Raw genomic sequence first — 19,133 nt, 5'->3', positions numbered from 1 at the left:
TTGAGTGTACTCAGTCACAAAAGCCCGACTGTTTGGACTCAGATCTTGCCTTGCCTGCAACCATGTGGCCTTGGTCAAGGTATTTATTCTCTGTGCTTCAGTTCCCTACCCATAAAATAGAAGTAACTGTGGTACCCAGCTTCATGTCTTTAAGTAAAGTATTGTGAAAGTCAAGGGGGTCATCACGTGAGCCCTTTAAGCAGTGCTGGAAAGTTAGATATTTATTGCTATTTATTTTATTATTTACTGTTAAGCATTTTTGCCTCACATATATGTATATAGGCACATATATACATACACAGATTATATATATATATATATATAATATTTATAAGAAAACATGACAGAGTTTTGATGGAAAACTATGAAACTCTAGAATGATTTGTCTTCCAAACTCAAGGTGGGGCATGGCTCCTGTGACCTAAACTTTGCTAGATGACAGTGCAGTTTCTTAGTTGAGTCTTGAATACAGATCACCAAACAGATTTCCTTATCAGACACAGAATTCCAGTCAAGGCTTTCCTTTTTCCTTTGGATAAAATAACATTTTCTTAAGTATTTTTTATTTTATTATTTTTATTTCATGTGTATGAGTGTATTGCCTGCATGTATGTAAGTGCACCCATGTTGTACAATGCCCGTGGAGGTCAGAAGGGGGTGTCAGATCCCCTGGAACATTTTTAAGAATGTTTTACTAAAAAAGGTAACAAAAAAGACATACCTTTGGAGATGCACACTGTCAGAGCTCACACGGCCAAGGGCTGGTTCTCTTTTAAGGGTGTCTGACCCTTGCTCCTTGCCTTACTCTGGGCCTCCTTACCCTTTTGGTTAGAGTGATCATTTGTATACATAGTCCAACCCAGCCATTCCCAAGATACTCCTACAGGATTCTATAAGCTATGAACTGAATGGCAAGTCTGTTTGAACCTGAATAGAACGGTGTCCCAGCATTGAAGAGGCTAAGATACGAGAAGTCCCTGAATCCCAGGAGTTCAAGAGAAGCCCATACAACACAGGGAGACCGGGTCACACAAACAAACAAAAAGTTGGACTAGGAGTCGGGAGACCATGTTTCTGTGAAATCCCAACCATTTATTGGCTGAGTGAGAATTGGACCAGTCATTTGACCTTTCTGAGCCTTTGTTTCCTCGTTTCCACATCAAGGAACAACCTCTTTCTTGGATTACCATTGTGCCAGTGTCTTGGAAACTGTGTAATTCTGAGCAGTGAGCAGTAAGAACATAGTGGTAAAAGAAAAGCATTCTGTGGCCCATGGAAATCTCTTTGGTCTGTAGACTTTAGCCTGGCTTGTTGGGCCCAGATAGAGTCACCAGTTAAATTGTGTGACTCATTTCTTTACGGGCTGCCCCATATCTTTACTCCCTGAGGAGGAAGGAAGGACTGTTGGATAAAGGGGCTGGGACCCTCTCAATATGTCAAGGACCTAAATTTTTGATCTTTAAGAGAACGTTGCCATCCAGGTGACATGTATCTATTTTAGAATTGGTGAGAACGAAAAGAACTGGGGCCAGTGAGCTCAGTGTGGTTTTTAGGTTCTCTGGGTTGTTTTGGTCCCCAGCATCCGTGGTGAGGGACGCTGCCTTGGCTTCATTAGCAAAGAGTTCCCTAACTTGATTACCTGTTTTTACCTCTTTGACTATATTTGTGCATTTGAAGTGGCTTATTGCAATGGGGAACAAGCATCCTATAGTTTTCTACTGTACCCAGTCTGCCTATGTTTAATAGAAAAATCATAAAACCAAAGTTGTGCCTACAGCTTTCTGCACTCATAAATGTAGTCATGAGGCCCAGGGTACAATTAGGAGTCTGCGAATGTCTCTGGAAACCTGAGTGTGTCAGCATCTTCTTGCTGGCTGTCATCAGATCTTATGTGTATAGGTAGAATGCACAGGACCAGAGGAACAGCATCGTCTGACATGCAAAGAAGTTACCGAGAAAGAGGCTCAGGCTCCTAGGCCTTGGTGGGCTGCACCCCTGCTCCCCTGGAGACGCCTGCTGGGCTCTAGCTAAATATACATCTTGCTCACATTACATCTCATCCAAGTAAGATTTTCCATTACCACAGCATAGGAGACATTAAGGGTACCGTGATTTGCTAAAACTCTGCAAGACTGGGTGTCTCTACATGGTGCTGCCAGAGTCAGAAAGTTGTCAGTGTGTGATTGCACAAGATTGCTGCATTTTCACCTTACCTTTCTTCTTTCTGCTTTCTCCAGTGAGGTCTGATTATGTGCAGGCTTCCCCCTTCCTCCTCTGCTGATGGATGGCTAGCCTGATGCAGTTGATCCTGCACTAGAATCCCCTTTCCTTCCCTCCCCCGTCCCCTCCCTAGGCAGGGACTCATGTAGCCCATCCTGGTCTTGAACTTGCTATGGAACAGAAGCTGACTTTGAATTTCAGCTATTCCCGCCTCTGCCTCCCAAGTATTAGGATTATAGGCATGCGCCCTCACACCTAGCTCTACATGTCTCTTGAGTACTTTTCTTCCTCTTTATCCTGTTGCCAATTCCATTGACTGGATTCTTTTCTGACTCTCACTTGGACCGTTGCACAGCCTCCTCTGAGTGTTCTGCTTCTGGTCTTTTCCCCAGCTTGGGTCTGTACTGCTAGAAAATAAATCTGTGCAGCTTTCTTGTCTTCATGTGGCATTCAAGGTCATTTACGGATGATATAAACGGCCTTTCACTGCTTCTGCCTACTATGAGATTGTTTGGTGGGGGGGTTGTTGTTTTACATTTATTTGTGTGTGTGTGTGTGTGTGTTTGCGTGTGTGCGTGCGTGCACACTCGCATACATGTCTCCCTGTCCTCATGTGGAGGTCAGAGAACAACTTGCATTCTCTCCTACCATGTGGGTCCCAGGGACCAAATTCTAGTCATCTGCCTGATGACAAGTGCCTTTACCCACTGACCATCTTGTCAGTCCCCCACTATGAGTTTTGTTGTTGTTGTTGTTACAAACTTTGCTTTGAAAATACTGTACTTGTTCCCCTCTCTTTACCTATCACTCTGTCTGAACATACCCACTAATACACAGTGTAGTGAATGTGCCTGTTCTCTGAAGTCTTTGTGCTTCCACACTATTGTCATATTTTTACATAATGTGTTTAGTGTATCCACATGATGCTACGATGTTGCTGTGCTCTATGGTGGCCTGACTCCAGTCTTAGAGGGGCAGGGGATGAATAGGAGCGGAATCAATGACACAGACTCTGGCAGATGCTGCTCAGTAGCGGGCTGCCAGCAAGCTCGTTTATTGTGTACAAAGGGCTTTCTTTTATACCCCCCCAAACCTCCCCCATTGGCCGTGAAGGTTGAGCTGTATATTGTCTATTGGCATGGCCGTCGTGTCAGCTGTCTCTAGCCCGGCGCAGATATCAGGTTAGCAGTTTGAGGAAGTAGGTTGTGTTAGACTGGTGCGCCTGCGCAGAAGTCTCCAGGTCCGGTATTCTGGCTGCTCCCCACAGGCCCCTCCTACACTATGACCTTCTTAAGGACAAGTGCTTTATTCATCTTTTCACCTTCAACACAGACTGAAATGCCTAGAATATAATAGGTACTCAGTGTACATACTTACCAAATTTGAACAAGGCAATGAAGGACTGATCTGCATGCAGACAGCTAGTGGCCTATCCAGGAACACAAATCTCTCCATGGTACTTGAGAAGTTTTTTTTTTTGGTGTGTGTGGCGGTGGGGGCGGTTGGTGTTTTTGAGACAGGGTCTCCCTGTAGCTGGCCTGGAACTCACTATGTAGGCCAGGCTGGCCTTGAACTCACAGAGATCCACCTGCCTCTGTTTCCCAAGTGCTGGGATTTTTGATTAACTTCTTTGCTTCCAGAGTTAGTAGGCTATTAGGAGAGGGGCCCTGACAGTTGAGCATCTGGTCAGAAGCTCTCCCCTCTACTTCAGATTTCTGTGAGTGTACTCCTTCTAGAACTCTAGCAAGTACTATACTGGAAAGGGAGACGGTCTTGAGACTTGTTTCAGTGAGAGATTGATTTCAGAGGGGGTATGGGATTTCAAAGGCCGTGTGAGGACAGAAGTTGGACCTCCTCAGCTTGAGTAGAGTTGTGCTTAAAAACCGTGAAAACAGCAGCAGCTAAACTCTTGTTCTCAGGGAGCTTTCTTGAAATGAAAAAAAGTTTTTGGAAATGTGTGCTTCGAGACATTTATGGTAAAACATTGATTCATTCTGCTGACGTGTGCTGGGCAATGTTCTGCTTTTACCTTCAAGGAGCTCACAGTCTAATGTTGTGTGTTGGAGTTGGCCTATAAACAGATCGTTAAAATAGTACAGTAAGTGTTCCTGGTGGAAGTGTAAAAACCCATGTGAAGGAAAAAGCAACACACTTTGGAAAGACTTGAAAAACTACACAGAAAAGTTAGGTGATGCTTTTTCTGTAAAGCGAGGACAGTAATAGCCGTCTTTAGGATTATTGTGAGGATTAAAGAGAACACATTGAAAGTTTTTAATACAGGCTCTGGTACTTTGTAAGCATTCAGTAAATGCTAACTGATCCGTTTTTAATGACTTGATGAATGATGGTACATCCATCCAATGTGAGCAACAGAGCCCTGACCTCTGCTGATGTAAACAAATTCACTGGAAGGTAACTAAGGCTCACAGAGTAGAAAGGAGAGACCTAACAACAGGTCTTGACAAGGAAAGACCCAGCCAGCTAAGGGAACTTCATATTAGTTATGTAAATTTACCTGCAACTTTAGGGTGACTCAACTTTAGCTGAGTTTTATCTTTGATTATCTCTGTTCTTAGAAGAAAGCATTGAATGAGTCAGCTTGGGCTACATGCCCATCTCTGTATAGAGAGGGCAGGGGTTCAGGATCTGTAGCTTTTCAACTCATATGGAAGGAAGAATAAGTCCTTGACCTAAGGAAGAGAGAGAGGGGAGAGATCATCATCTTAGATAGGATCAAAATAAATAGATCTCTTGGATCTTTGAGGTTGGTGACAGAAGCATCCAGACCAATCTATGAAGTAGCTTCTGGGTGTTCTGTTGGTCATAGATAGTGAGGATTCTAACCAGTTGTCAGTTCTGATCCATTGTGACCATATCTGCTCTTCAATGAAATTCCTCTGGCTTTTCCATAAAATTCATTCTTATAATATAGTGAGCTAAAAAATTAAATAAATAAAATATACTTTTGACTATTAATACAACTTTTTGGCCTTTGTATGTAGTTTTTTTCTTTTTCTTTTTTCTTTTTTAAAATATTTTATTTATTATTTTTATTTTATGTATATGCGTGTATTGCCTGCATGTAGGTAAGTGCACCCATGTCGTGCAATGCCCGTGAAGGACAGATTACTTTTCTCTTTCTTTTTTGCAACAAAATACTTGGCAAAAGCAACTACATAGAGAAGGGTTTATTTGGGCTCACAGTTTTACTTAATACCGTCTGTCATGGTGAGGAAGGCAGGTAGCCAGAGAAAGGTAAATGGTGGTGCTTAGCTTGCTTTCTTGACCTGGACCCCAACCTGTGGCACTACAAGCACTGTGATTTGGGGGTGAGGTACTTAATATTTTTTGAACTTCTATTTCCCTAGGCTGTGTGAGCTACTAGTGGGCAAACTTGTAATTATAAGGCACAAATACCTTCTAAGCACTATCAAATCAAGCAATATATAATGATTATTACTATTAAGATAGGTTTAAATGAAAGCCCTCATACTCAGTTCCTTTTGAACACTGCATTACAGATCTGTTGTTAAAACAGTGACTCTTCCAAGCCTGGTGCTGACCCCTCTACTTGAGCTATGCATGAAACTTGTTAAACAAGATACAGTTCAAAGTTTCCAGAGTGTATATGTGTATGTGTGTGTATGTCTGTGTGTGTGTGTGTGTCTGTGTCTGTGTCTGTGTGTGTCCTGACCTAGAAGAAAATTGAACTAAAATTTGATATTCAGGGCTTGAATGTACCTCATCAGCTGCTTTTGAAGGTGGTTATAGACTTAATACTATGTTGGAATGCCTGGTCAACCAGGTAAATGATGGTGATGTCCAAGGACAGCCATTTTTTGTTTGCTTGTTTATTTTTGTTATTATGTTTTGAAACATGGCCCAGGCCAGCCTCAAGCTCCTTATATAGCTGAAGCTGATCTTGAACTCCTGAATCTTCCAAGTGCTGGGATTATGAGCCATGAGCCACCATACTGCACCATCTTCTTCTTGATTTGCTATCTAACAAACCCAAGGAAAGGACTGCTATAGAAATTAAGGTTACTGGATCTGCAGTTCTGACTGTCAGCTATGTATCTTATTTTTCAGGACATCTGCAGGCTAGTTAGATTTTTACGTATATAGATAGATCCCAAGCAGCAAAACTGGAATTTTCAAAATAAATAAATGATACTTAAAAAAACAAAGAAAAAGAGCATTGCATCATATCCTGTAGCAAACTTACTGGTACATTAAGAATTTGAAATGATTCGTGTGTGTGTGTGTGTGTGTGTGTGTATGTATGCGTGTGTCTGGTGCTGAAAGTGGAACTCAGGGCCTTTCACATGCTAAACAAACACTAACCTTCCCAGCCCTTGAAATGAGGTTTTACATGGATTTTAAAAAGATCATTCTGTGCCTTGTTTGTGTTGGCCTTTCATTACTTGGAACATGTTTTACTCAAACACTAACATCATTTTCTAAAATGGGAAGAAAAAGTTGAAATTGTCTGTCATGTTTTATTATTTTTTTCTTTTCTTTTTTCATGATATTAACAGTTTTCTTGGAAGCTACCTAATGTGCCCATATATATGCACACACATACACAATTTTTTGTAATGTTTGATCATTGTTCTAAAAAAGGTTTCTTATTAAATCTTTTAATCATAAGCAAAGAAATTAATGCATTTGTGTATATTTTTGTCTCCATGCCCCCTTCTGTTTTCCACTCTTACCTGACTTCTGTCTATCACACAATATTTTAGTGTGCAAAGTTCTAACATTAAGTTTAAATAACTAACTGATGTCCAGGGCATAGTAGCCTATTCCCACATGATGTTGGTACTACAAAGTATTAATGGTGGGGCTGGAGAGATGGCTCAGCAGTTAACAGAACTGGCTGCTCTTGCAAAGGCCCTGGGTTTAGTTTCTAGTACCACATGGCAGCTAACAACCATCCATAACTCCAGTTCCAGAAGATCTGACACCCCTTTCTGGCCTCTATAAACATTGTTTGCACATAGTACACTTACATGCAGGCAAAACACTCATTCATATAAAATAAATAATTTTTTTAAACTTTTAAAGTGTTAATGGCATTGCATTACATTGTAGCCTTGTGATGACTTTGATATCTTCCTTGCTGTTTGGTGAACCATTCTAGCCACCCTTTGGTCATTTATTCATTCTAAGCTTTATCTACATGGCACATGGTAATTAAAAGTACCAGACTGGTAGAACTAACCTCCTTGGATGTTTAACAGCCATACTTTGAGGCCTGTACTAATCTGGTCAGAGGGACTTAAAGGACAGGTTTTGTTCCTTGCCCTCCAAAGTCGACTAAGTTCCAGGGGACTATGGAGCATCTCTCAAAATGCCCTGTAACTGTAGTGAGTCACCTGTCCTCCTGTTTGGGGAGGCCATGGAGACACCACCAGATGGACTTGAACTAGTGTTCAGTCTACAAAGAGAAGGGTCAACTCAGAGGAAACATTTCCTCCATGCTTCCAAGTGAAGCCAGCCATGGTTGAGTAAGGCCTTTGACTTATCATTCTAACAAACTCTTGTGAGTCTTCTGTTAGCTACTTTTCCTAAACCTAGTAACCCTGAAGCTTATTCTTCAAGTTCATCGTTCTTATATTTACCACACCAGCCTTCTTCCATTCCCCCTTCCCTCAGTAGAAGTAGATCTCCCCCAATCCCCAAGTGGTGCTTGATTCTACCAGGCGTGTCTGATGTCCCATCTGGTGTCCCCATCTCTCGCTATCACTGGAATTGGGGGTCTTTAAGTTGTGTTTACCTAGGCCACGTCAGCACTGAATTCTTCCTCTACAGATAACCTGAGGTTAGGGGCACATGAAGGGGCAGCCACATTATTTATGGTGATTTATGTTGTTAATTACAATATATGTAGTCGTTGGAGTTGGACTGTTTTATATTTTAATTGTGTGTGTGTGTATGAGAGAGAGAGAGAGAGAGAGAGAGAGAGAGAGTGTCTTCCTCAGTCACACTTCACCTTATTTTCTGAGGCAAGATCTCTCATTGAACCTGGAGATGGTCAACTTGGTTAGACTGGCCAGTAAGCTCCAGGGATTCTCGTGTCTCTGTTTCCTTAGTGTGGGGATTAGAGATCTGTGCAGCTGCATACAGCTTTTTATTTGGACTGCCTCCCAAGTGCTGGGATTAAAGGTGTGCACCACCACGCCCGGCCCATCTTGTTCTTTTTTAAGACAAGTAGACTAGGCCAGTTTGACTAGTGAAGCCCCAGGAATCTACCTGTCATACCTGCCTCACCAATGCTGAAATTACAGATGTGTACTCATATGCCTTTTTTTTTTTTAATGTGCATTCTGTGTCTCAAACTTTACCAACTGAGTCTATCTCACCATCCTCTTTTTTTTTTTTTTTTTCCTTTTTAAGATACAATGTTTCAATGTTTCATGTCACCCAGGCTGGCCTGGAACTCTTGATCCTTCTGCCCCTACCTCCCAAGGGCTGGGATTACAGGAGTGTCCCACCATACTTGACTTGTGAATTCTAATTTTGATTCCTAGCAGTAGCCTTAACTTACACAAGCATCAGTCACCTTTTTTTTTCTTTTTCTCTTCTTTCATTCCTTCTTTTTTTTGTTCTGCCCACTTCTTTTTTGACGTTTATTTATTTTATTTATGTGTGTGTGTGTGTGTGTGTGTGTGTGTGTGTGTGTGTGTGTGTGTGTGTGTGGACATGCACATCCTGCAGCATGATTGTGGAGGTCAAAGAACTGTAGAATTGGTTCTTTCCACCATGTTGGTTCTGGGATTGAACTTAGGTCATTAGACGTGATAGCAAGTGTTTTAACCCAGAGTCACCTCACTGGTCTTTTTTCTTTTTTGCTTCTTTCTCTTTTTATTTCTTTTCTTTGGGAACTGAGATCAAACCAAGGACTTCATGTATGTTAGGCAAGTGTTTTAGAGGTGGAGATAATAATGGTCCTCTCTCAGAGCCCATTAGGAAGGCCTAAATGAGCTAATGTGTGCAAAACTGTTAGCACACTTGGCACTTGGTAAACAGTGAATTATGTGGCCTGTTCCTGATTGTAATCATTTATGGCACCTGTGGATTGGGGCGAATGCATTTTGGGAGCGCAATCTTAGAAGATAAGGAGGAACTAGCATCCTCCCATTAGTAAAGATGAGGATTCCCATTAGCAGGGTGGCTGAGAGAAGACAGCATGACACTGCTGTGGAAATGGCACAGAGTTGGGTACAACCAAGAGGTGAGATGAATGTGGGGAAGCAAGAGCAGGTGAGGTCGTTAAGATGACCCAGGACAAATTTCGAAGAGCCTTCCAGTGCTCACAGAGAGGTTAAAACATGATCTCCCATTGGTGTCTGTATCCACATAGTCTGGGTCTGCTGTAAAGCAGTCACATAACCATCTTTAAGAGCTACAATAGCGCAAAGGGGAGAAAGGGGCCAGTGAACTGGCCTCAAATGAACTGCCGCCGTCTCTTTAAAGCTAGTATTCCTCCCTGAGAATACTACATTAATTAAACATATGCCTCTTGCTTGTGCTCACTGTTGGTTGTCTCATTCATTAATCTGCTGATTAGTAATCCTGAACACTTGCACCCCCTCTCCTCTGTTTTTTTGCATTCCCCTTTTAATATACTATGCTGTTCCCCCAGGACATAAACTCCAGGCCCCGGCCCCGGCCTGCTCATGTTTGTTTTCTTTGCCCCTTTTGCCTGCCCCTGCTATAACATTTGTAGTATGTGTTAAGTAATCCTTAAGGTAACATTTTTATTATGCCATAAAAAGTGCATGGCAAATATATTATAACTCATGGACTTTGTTTAAAAATGAACGGGTAATTTATTGAGTGTGTTACATGAGCCTTGCTCCCTTCCCCATTTCAGCAGAGACCTGCTGCTCATTTAGCCCAGCCTCTTGTTGAGTGCTCCCACCCTGTGACATGCTGCGAAAGCAGAGCCATGGTTGGCTAGAAATGACATCATAGTTTATGTACTCAATAAAGATTTAATTAAGTCATTACAGGAATTGCAGTCATCATTTAACCCTCTGATTTCTTCTGTTTAGTTTATTATTAAACATTCAGTAATACCAGTCATCGAATCCTGATGGCTTATAAAATATCTGCATGAATTTTAACAGCTTAAATAAATGGGAAAATATGAGTAACTGATATAAAAGGGACCTTTCCCATGTGGTGGCTCAGTGTGTATGGGTTTTTATGAAAATCAAGGCACTATGGAAAGGATAGGATTTTAATAAGCAAGCAGCCAGCACTGTCTTCTGCTAAGGGATCTGTGTATTCATGGACAAGGTGCTCCATGGAGTGGTCTGGCACTGGGAAGATGGGGAACCTGCATACCAGCAAACAAAAGCTTAAGTGAGGGCGTAAAATGCAACGAGAGTTCAGCAGAGGGAAAGATCCAGCTCTGCTGGGCTACTGGGCTGGCGAGAATGTTTCATTCAGCCACCAGAATGGTGAGTGGACTGGTTCAGGAAGTTGCCGTCCCTGACCCTCACCTGTTTGCCTGCAGATCATATGTCTGCAGTGATTGAGCATCCAGTGTCTTCCAGGAAGGGTCCTTTTCATGATCTAATCTAGCCTGGGTGATGATAACTGAAAACCATGCCTCGCTGTGGCAGTTTTCTCTCTCAACTAGACGTGAGGAGAAGACGTAGCTCACAGGAGGTCACTAGAGTTAGAAGACCAGGAGGTAGAGGAGCCTTCCTGCTACAGAGCACCACTCCTGTACTTTATTTTACTGGACAGCAATCAACCAGCCATCTTCTCCTAGAGAAGGTGTATTTGTCTATATTTGGGCCTTGCTGGAAAGCAAGAGCCAGGCTTTGCAGAGTAGCATGTTAGTGATCTTTGAAAATGCCCTGCAGATGGTGAAATAGTAACATTTGCCTCACTCTAATCCTGGCTCTGAGGCTAGCTTGCTGTGTGACCTTGGACCCATCTCTTTCCCACTTTGAGCCTCATTTCATTATTTCCTCAGAGGCACTGAACCAGGTGATCCCTGAGGACCCTTCTAGTTCTAAAGTTAATGGTCATGATGTAACATAAAAGCTAGCTTTGCTGAGCAGGTTCAGTTAGTGTTTTCCTAGGTGTGGTGCTCTGCCTCAATGTTTTGACATCCTTCTCGTCCCTTTGTGGCTCTGGTACTCTTGTGCAGTTAAAAAAAACAGACATATAATAGGGAAGAACCCCAAAATGAGGATTAAGAGGGCTGGGTTGAAGTCTAATCCTTGACGATAGAAGGCAGGAACTCCAGTTCTGGCCTGTTTCTTGACTCTTTTACCACAGCACATATAAATGAAACAGTAGAAAGAAGTTTGGTAATATGTGTTTATGGAATTCCAGAAACATGGAAGGTGTTCAACAGCAAAAACAAAATCAATTCGGTTCATTGGACAGAACATGCTGTCAGTGACCTTTGCTCTTGCTTGTTTTGGATTTTGGCTTTTGTTGTTTGGGGTCCTGGGGATGGAACCCAGGGCCTCACACATGTTAGGCAAGTACCCAGTCACTGACCTCCATCCCCAGCCCTGAGTGGTGCTCTTGTAAAAGATTCAGTTATCAGCATGCCTGTCTTAGTCCCTGTCCTGGTGTTTGGGTGCCAAAATGATTCAATCTTGGTTCCTATGACCCAAGTTTGAGTAGCTCCCAGACTGGTGGGAGAGACAGGTACATAAGCAAGTCTACCCAGATTGTGTACCTAGGGGGAGAAGTGTATACACAGCTCTGAGAACACAAAGGAGTGATGGCTAAAGTGGCCAGTGCTGAAGGTGGGTGGGAAAGGTCATGGTTTACACTCCCAGCTACCACTAATCTCATATTTTCCAGCCTTGAATCGCAATTCTCTCTTCACTTTTGAAAACTGTCCATGACTGTAAAGTATTGGAACTGGTTTTAGTTTTAGTTTTATATAAACAAACCAGAAGGAATTACTCATAATTCCTTGCATTTGCAGAGCGCTCTGCAGTTTACCAAGACTTTCAGTATATGTTGTTAACTTAATGAATACATACTAACTTATTGGCTCTTGAAAACAGCTCTTGTGTGCAGGGCATTTAAAGAGAAGAAAATAGATTCAGAGAGGTTATTTGACTAACTCAAGATCACATCCAAAGTACATAGCAGAGCTATGATTGAACTCAGGTTTTCTGAGTCTAAATTCAAGTCCCTTTGCCTTTTTCTGCATATTCAGAGACCAGTTTGAAACCCCAGATAAAATCACTCAGCATTTGATTTATGACCTGTTATAGTTTGAATGTGAAATGCCCTTCCACAGGCTTATGTGGGTAGTCGGTCCCCAGATGATGGAACTGTTTTGGAAAGTTGTGGAACTTTTAGGAGGTAAGGCCTACCTGGAGGAAATGGATTGCTGGGAGACAAGCGTTGGAGATTATAACCCAGCTCACTTCTGGCCCAAGCTTTCTCCTTCCTGATCCATCAAGATATGAGCAAGCAGCCTAACACTTCCCTAGTAAATGCCTGCCATCCTACCTTCTATGGCATAGTAGCTCAAAACCGTAGACCAAAAGAAATCCTTCCTTATGTTACTTCTTTCAGGTATTTTATCATGGAGATGAGAATGTAACTATGACATGATCCAAAGTAGCTTATCCTCCTGGAAGGGTGGGGGCCTATGGACTAAGGAACATAGCTTTGAAAGAATGATATTTTCAGCTCTGTCAGTATCGGATAAGTCATTTCGCCTCCCTTGGTCACTTTAACACATCTAGCTCTGAATTCAGGTACAGATTAGAGGACATGATGTAGATAAAGCACCCATGACAGGTGCTCAGTAAATGGAGGTGATGGTGGGTATGGTTGTGGAAAGGATTCTTAAGCAGGACTCTCAATCTCCATTTGACGTTCTAAATGATGTTTGGCAGTTTCTTAGACCTGGCAGGTTAAATAACGTGAGTCCCTGTTGTATTCTGTGCTGGGCTTTCTGCTGGGGATTACAAAGAGCAAAACGTGGACCTTGCCCTCAAACAGACTACTTACTGCCTGGGGTGAGGGTCCAAGTTTTACCCCATTGAAGACATTCAGGGAACTGCATTCCAGGCACAAGTGTCTGAAGGAGTTTGTTGGTGTCTCATTAATCTTACAGGAATTACATTCCTAAAACAGTCTCTTAGCATTAGCAATGATTAATTCATTGTCATGTCATCTCCCCCTCCTTTCCCTGACAGTTACCTTCTCTTTGTCTTTCACCATAAGCTCTCTGAGCAACCCTGGAGACATTTCCTTCCCTGGTGCCCACATACTGTTCACTTACCTGACACGCCCTTAAACTTTCTCTTTTTATCCCCTCACTTCTGCATACCTCCTGTCCTGTCATGAATGCCTTTTCTCTTCAGCCTCCTCCTGTCCTGTCAGGCATCTTTTCCTATGTCCACTTAAAGATTTATTTTTATTTTTAATTATGTGTGTGCTTGTATGTCCATATATGGGTTTGTAGAAGTGAGTGCTGGTGCCCATAGGGGCCATAGGCGTTGGATCCCCCTGAAGCTGGAGTTACAGGCAATTGTGAGTTGCCCGAAGTGAGTGCTGAGATTCAAACTCTGGTCTTCTGCAAGAGCAGTATGTGCGCTTAACCATTGAGCCATCTGTCCAGCCTCTCCAAGGTTCACTTAAATGTTTCCTCCTAATGCAGTCTTCCTCAGCTCTCCAACAGAAGGCCATTTGCACTGAAATTCATTTGCTTTTGCACATTTGTAATAAGATTTGAGTTAATAGGTAACAATAGGTTTTTTTTAATAAAATTAAATTTATTTAATGTGTGTGTATGTGTGCATGTGTGTGTTTGTGCCACAGAGTGCATGTGGAAATCAGAGGACATTCTTGTATGCGTTGGTTCTTTCCTTCAATCATATGGGCCCTGGGGATTGAACTTGGGTCATCAGACTTGGCAATAAGTGCCTTTACCCACTGAGCCATCTCGATGCCCTTTTTTTGTTTTTTGAGACAGAGTCTTGCATAGCCAGCCTGGACACCTAATCAATCCTCCTGGACACCTCTTCCTCCCCAAGTGCTAGATTACAGGCATGAAAAACCCTCTATGACTTTGAACACCCAATCCTCCTGCCTCTACCTCCCAAATGCTAGGAATACAGGCATGAACTACCATACCTGGTGAGTAGCTTTTTAAATGCCTGTTTTCCTAGACTACACTGTGTGTTCCTCAATCAAGACATTGTTTCTATGTTTGTGTTCATAGGAGCTTGTACAAAACCAGACATGTAGTTGAAGGTCCATTCATTAAACTGGCTGCTTTGTGTAGTTTAGGATCAAAACCTAACATGTGGCAATTGTCTTAGGGAGAATCCTGACAGCTGAGGGAATTCAGAATGGACTGGCAGTTTAACTTGAGTTTCTTCTTTTTGTTCTAACATACTTTTCCTTTCTTTCATGCTTTTGTTTTTGCATTTGATTTTGTAGGTTAATTCCTATAACCTGAAGAAGAACATGATCCTCATGACAAATAATTTCTATGCGGCAATCTTGGGATACGATGAGGTAAGATCATTTGCCAAGCCATAGGCCTGGTCCAACAGAGGCTGGCAAGCCTTCCTCTTCCCTCCCTGCCTCCCTCCTTCCCTTCTCTCTTTTCTTCCCTTCCTTCCCACTTCTAACCTTAAAAAAAAGATTTATTTATATTTATGTGTGTCTATGTCTGTGTCTGGGTTTGGCTCACATGTGAATGCAGGTGCCCACAAAGGCCAGAAGAGGGCATAGATCCCCCAAAGCTGGAGTTCCAGGCATTTGTGAGCCACCAAATGTGGGTATTGGGCACTGTGTTTTTTGCAAGAGCAGCAGGCCCTCTTAACTGTTGAACCATTTTATTGTCATGTTGTCCCCCCATTGTGTCGTGTCATGTCCCCCCCACCAAACAAAGGCTTTTGATGAGAACATCTGAAGGAAATTTTCAGAACCATCTTCTCTGCTTGCCATTATTGCTTAGTATCAGTGTTTATTTCTTCACCTATATTGAGTGCTGGGAAAAGACAATTTTACAGAATTTGGTCAATCATTCAACTAGTTAGCATTCTTGAGTGCCTGCTGGGTGCTGGGGAGTGGGGAACCTAGGGGATAAAAGCAAGACACTGTTGCAACCCTGGCTGTTTCCAGAGAGGTTAAGATGTTCACATGTAAACAACAAGGTCTACCAGATGGACTCTACACTTATTTCATTTTCTTTGTAAAACAATACATACTCATTTAAGAAGTTCCCAAAACTGTGTGTAACTATTTGAAATACAAAATAAAAGACCTAGTTCCTCTTCTGCCCTAATTCCTACCTCGAAGGAAGACGTCATTCATAGTTCATTGGACTTCCTTCCAGATATTACCTGTGTGTGGACAAACGTCTGCTTTCTCCCCTGTGTGCATAGTTACACCACACACACTGCTTTTCAGATTGCATTATTCATTGACTGCATGTTGCGTGTTCATGTTCATGAAATCCATACTTGTGGGATGCTGGCTCCCCATTCCCTCCTTCCCCCAGCCCCTGGCAACCACCGTTTTATTTTGTCTCTATGAATTTGATTATTTTAGGAATCTCATGTGAATAGAATCTTTCATTATTTGTTCTTTTGTTACTAGCTTATTTCACCCAGCAAGATGTCTTCAGAATTCATCCATGTTGTATCCATGTCATCTGCCATTCCTCCAACTATTATTATGGAAATTTCCAGCATATAGAAAAGATAAAAGATGGTGTGATGAATACCTGTCAGCACGAGCATTCATCATACCTCACTTTTTTTTTATTTTATTTATTTATTTATTTATTTTATTTTGGTCTTTTTGAGACAGGGTCTCCCTGTAGCCCCAGCTGGCCTGGAACTCACTATGTAGACCAGGCTGGCCTTGAACTCACAGAGATCTGCCTGACTCTGCCTCCTGAGTGCTGGGATTAAAGGCGTGCATCACCACGCCCAGCTTATTCATTATTTTTATTTTATGTGTATGTGTGTATTGCCTGCATGTAAGTGCACCCATATCGTGCAATGCCAGGGGAGGACAGAAGAGGCTGTCGGATCCCCTGGAACTGGAGTTACCAGTTGTTAGCTGTCATGTGGGTGCTGGGATTCGAACCTGGGTCTTCTGCAAGAACAGTGTTCTTAATCACTGAGCCATCTCTCCAGACCCCATACCTCACTTTTTATTGATAAAAATTGTATGTTTGAACTCATTTTGTAGTTGGCTTGAGGTTTGACAGAAGCATCACCCCCCCTTTAGAAGTAGTCCCTGACCTTCCCCAAGCTTAGCTTGCAGCTCCTACCCTGGACTCTTACAGCACTTAAATTGACTCTCACCTGGCTGGCTGGGTGGGCATTTCTTCTAGGAAGTGACAGGGCATACTGTGTGTGTTTCTGCTATCTAGCATAGCTCTCGGAATGCGGGATGTGGGATGCAGGAGGTGAACAATGAGGAAGGGAAGAGATGTACCAGGTGGGGCTGGGGATGTAGCTCAGTTGGTGGAGTGCTTGCCTAACATGCACAAAGCCATGGATTCGATTCCCAAACTAAATAAAACCAGGTGTGATGGCACATGCTGTAACACCAGCTTTCAGAAAGTAGAGGCAGGAGTGTCAGAAGTGCAAGGTCATCTTCAACTAACTATTGAGTTTAAGGCCAACCAGGGATATGGAGACCCTGTCTCTAGATCAAAAAAGGAAAAGAAAAGAAAAAGAAAGAAATATAGAAAAGGGATGAAAGTAAAAAAAACCAAAGTTCAGGCTGGAAGAAATGTTATTTGCATAAATTAATAGGGATTAAAGTCAGGAGTAAGCTTGCCAAAAAATTAAACAGGACTGGAGAGATGGCTCAGCACTTAAGAGAACTTGCTGCTCTTGCAGAGGACCCACGTTTGGTTCCCAGCACCCACATCACAGCTCAAAACTATCTGTAACTCTAGCTCAAGGGCGACTGAAGCCCCCTTCTGTCCTCTGTGGGCACTATATACATGTGGTACACACAACATGCATGCAAACACTCATGTACATAATATAAAAGAAAAATAAAAACACTTTTTTAAAAAAATTAAACAAAAAGAAGAAAAAAACCCAGGAAATTATGTCACATGGTTTGGGTAGGGTCATGGGACAAATTGAAATCGGGGTCTCCTGATTCCTGGTCTGTTAGCTGTCCTCCATTATAAGAGAACAATTTAGGTTGCATACCATACATATCACTAACAATTTAGATTGCATACCATATCACATCATAGAAGTTTTTTGGGTGGTGGGATTAGAACTGAGAAACATTTCTTAAATGTATATATTAGTTGTTAAATTAGATGCATTCTGATTTCAGAAATCTTACAGTATATTTAAAAAAAAGAGAGAGGCCTAGCATTGAAGAAATAGAACTCGTAGCATTTGTGAGTGCTCTCTAGCATTTAAAGTGACTGATGGCTCAGTAGAGCTTTTTTTTTAAGCAGTATTAATAAAAAATGTCGAGCCAGGCATGGTAGCACTTGCCTGTAATCCCAGGACTCGAGAGGCAGAGGCAGGTGGATCTCTGTGAGTTCGAAGCCACCCTGGTCTACAAAGTGAGTTCCAGGCCAGCTGGGGTGACAGGGAGACCCTGTCTCAAAAAGACAAAGACCGGAAAAAAAAAAAAGTCCTGAATCATATCATATCTGTGCTCTGTTCCCCACCCAGTTTGTTTTGGCAGAGCCATTTTACCTGAACATATCCAATTAGAACAGTCATGTGTGGTGCCTTTTGCTTTGTTTAGTTTAGTTTAGTTTAGTTTAGTTTAGTTTAGTTTAGTTTAGTTTATTGAGACAGGGTCTCAGACATGCTGTGTGGTTGAGGATGGCCTTGAATTCCTGAGCTTCATGCCTTTACCTTTACAGTGCTAGGATTAGAGGCATGAACTACCACACTGGTTTGTACAGTGCTGGGGATTAAACCCAGGGCTAGGCAAGCACTCTGCCAACTCTGGTATGTCTCCAGCCCATGGGATGCTTTTTAAATTCAATCCCCAAACCTCTCTGAAGGCTTACTCCAGTAGGAGAGTGACTGGTGCTTTAGTAAGCACCCAGGTGACACGAAGTTTGGGAAACATGTTAATTATTTGGAATACTTTCTAGAAATACAAAACTCAGGTTCTTATCTCCTAAAAGTTCTGTCTTAATTGGTATAGCTGGGCATCTGTGATTGTAAACATTCTCAGATAATTGAACTGTGGGATTCCAGAATGGTTTTTCTTAAATTTTTAAAGTGCACGTGTATCCTGCAGAAAATGAGGTAAAATTCATGTTTGGACTCAGCAGCTGTGGATTGGGGCCCAGGAGCTGCATCTCAATGTGTGTAGCCGTTTTCCAGATGAGTCTTAGAATCACAAGGTTCTAAAACTAGCCACGTGTTGCTATTTTGGTTTGATTCAATAAAATGAAATTTCCAGTTCCTCCTCATGCTAGTCCCATTGATGCTCCATAATGGTGTGTGGCCAGAGGCTGCTGTGTTGGACAGTATAGGTGCAGAGGAAGTTCTGTTGGGCAGCCTGTTCTACAGCTACCTCTTACACTCGAGCTTGCATTGTATTCCCTCCCTGAACACTTTGGAAACCCTCCTGTTTTCCTGCTTTATTAAGAGGTCCACATCACTTCATGATATTACAGGCCTTCTGTGAATTGTGTTATTGTTTCATGCCCTCTAACCTTTATCTCCCATTATCTGTCCTCCAAGGGAGGCCTTTGGCTCACTGCCCTGCAGAAATGTTGACGCTGATTAATATTGTACTGGACGTGGGGTATTGAAGGCAGTAGCTGAGTATTTGTCAGTTGATACTTAAAGAACACTATGTATTTCATGCATTTCCTCTCTTGGGTAGAATGTCTGCACTTCCCCACATCTTCCCCAGTTTTTTCTTTTTTATATATAAAT

The 19,133-nt window shown here is 42.2% G+C and overlaps 1 protein-coding gene across 4 annotated transcripts in view; it reads left to right on the top strand.

Moving 5' to 3' along the window:
• The window catches only part of LOC103740185 (ubiquinol-cytochrome-c reductase complex assembly factor 1), a 105,394-nt gene that overhangs the window by 77,014 nt on the left and 9,247 nt on the right, over window positions 1–19,133 (top strand). For all 4 annotated transcript variants that reach the window (XM_029567212.1, XM_008840744.2, XM_029567213.1 and 1 more), the window contains one exon: window positions 14,671–14,748. In XM_029567212.1, coding sequence (XP_029423072.1) covers window positions 14,671–14,748 — 78 coding nt within the window. The remainder of the gene's footprint in view (window positions 1–14,670; window positions 14,749–19,133) is intronic.

The sequence above is a fragment of the Nannospalax galili genome, unplaced genomic scaffold (genome assembly GCF_000622305.1).
Source record: "Nannospalax galili isolate Female #2095 unplaced genomic scaffold, S.galili_v1.0 scaffold221, whole genome shotgun sequence".
NCBI classification, from domain to species: domain Eukaryota; kingdom Metazoa; phylum Chordata; class Mammalia; order Rodentia; family Spalacidae; genus Nannospalax; species Nannospalax galili.
This window is presented reverse-complemented; position numbering and strand designations above follow the sequence as displayed.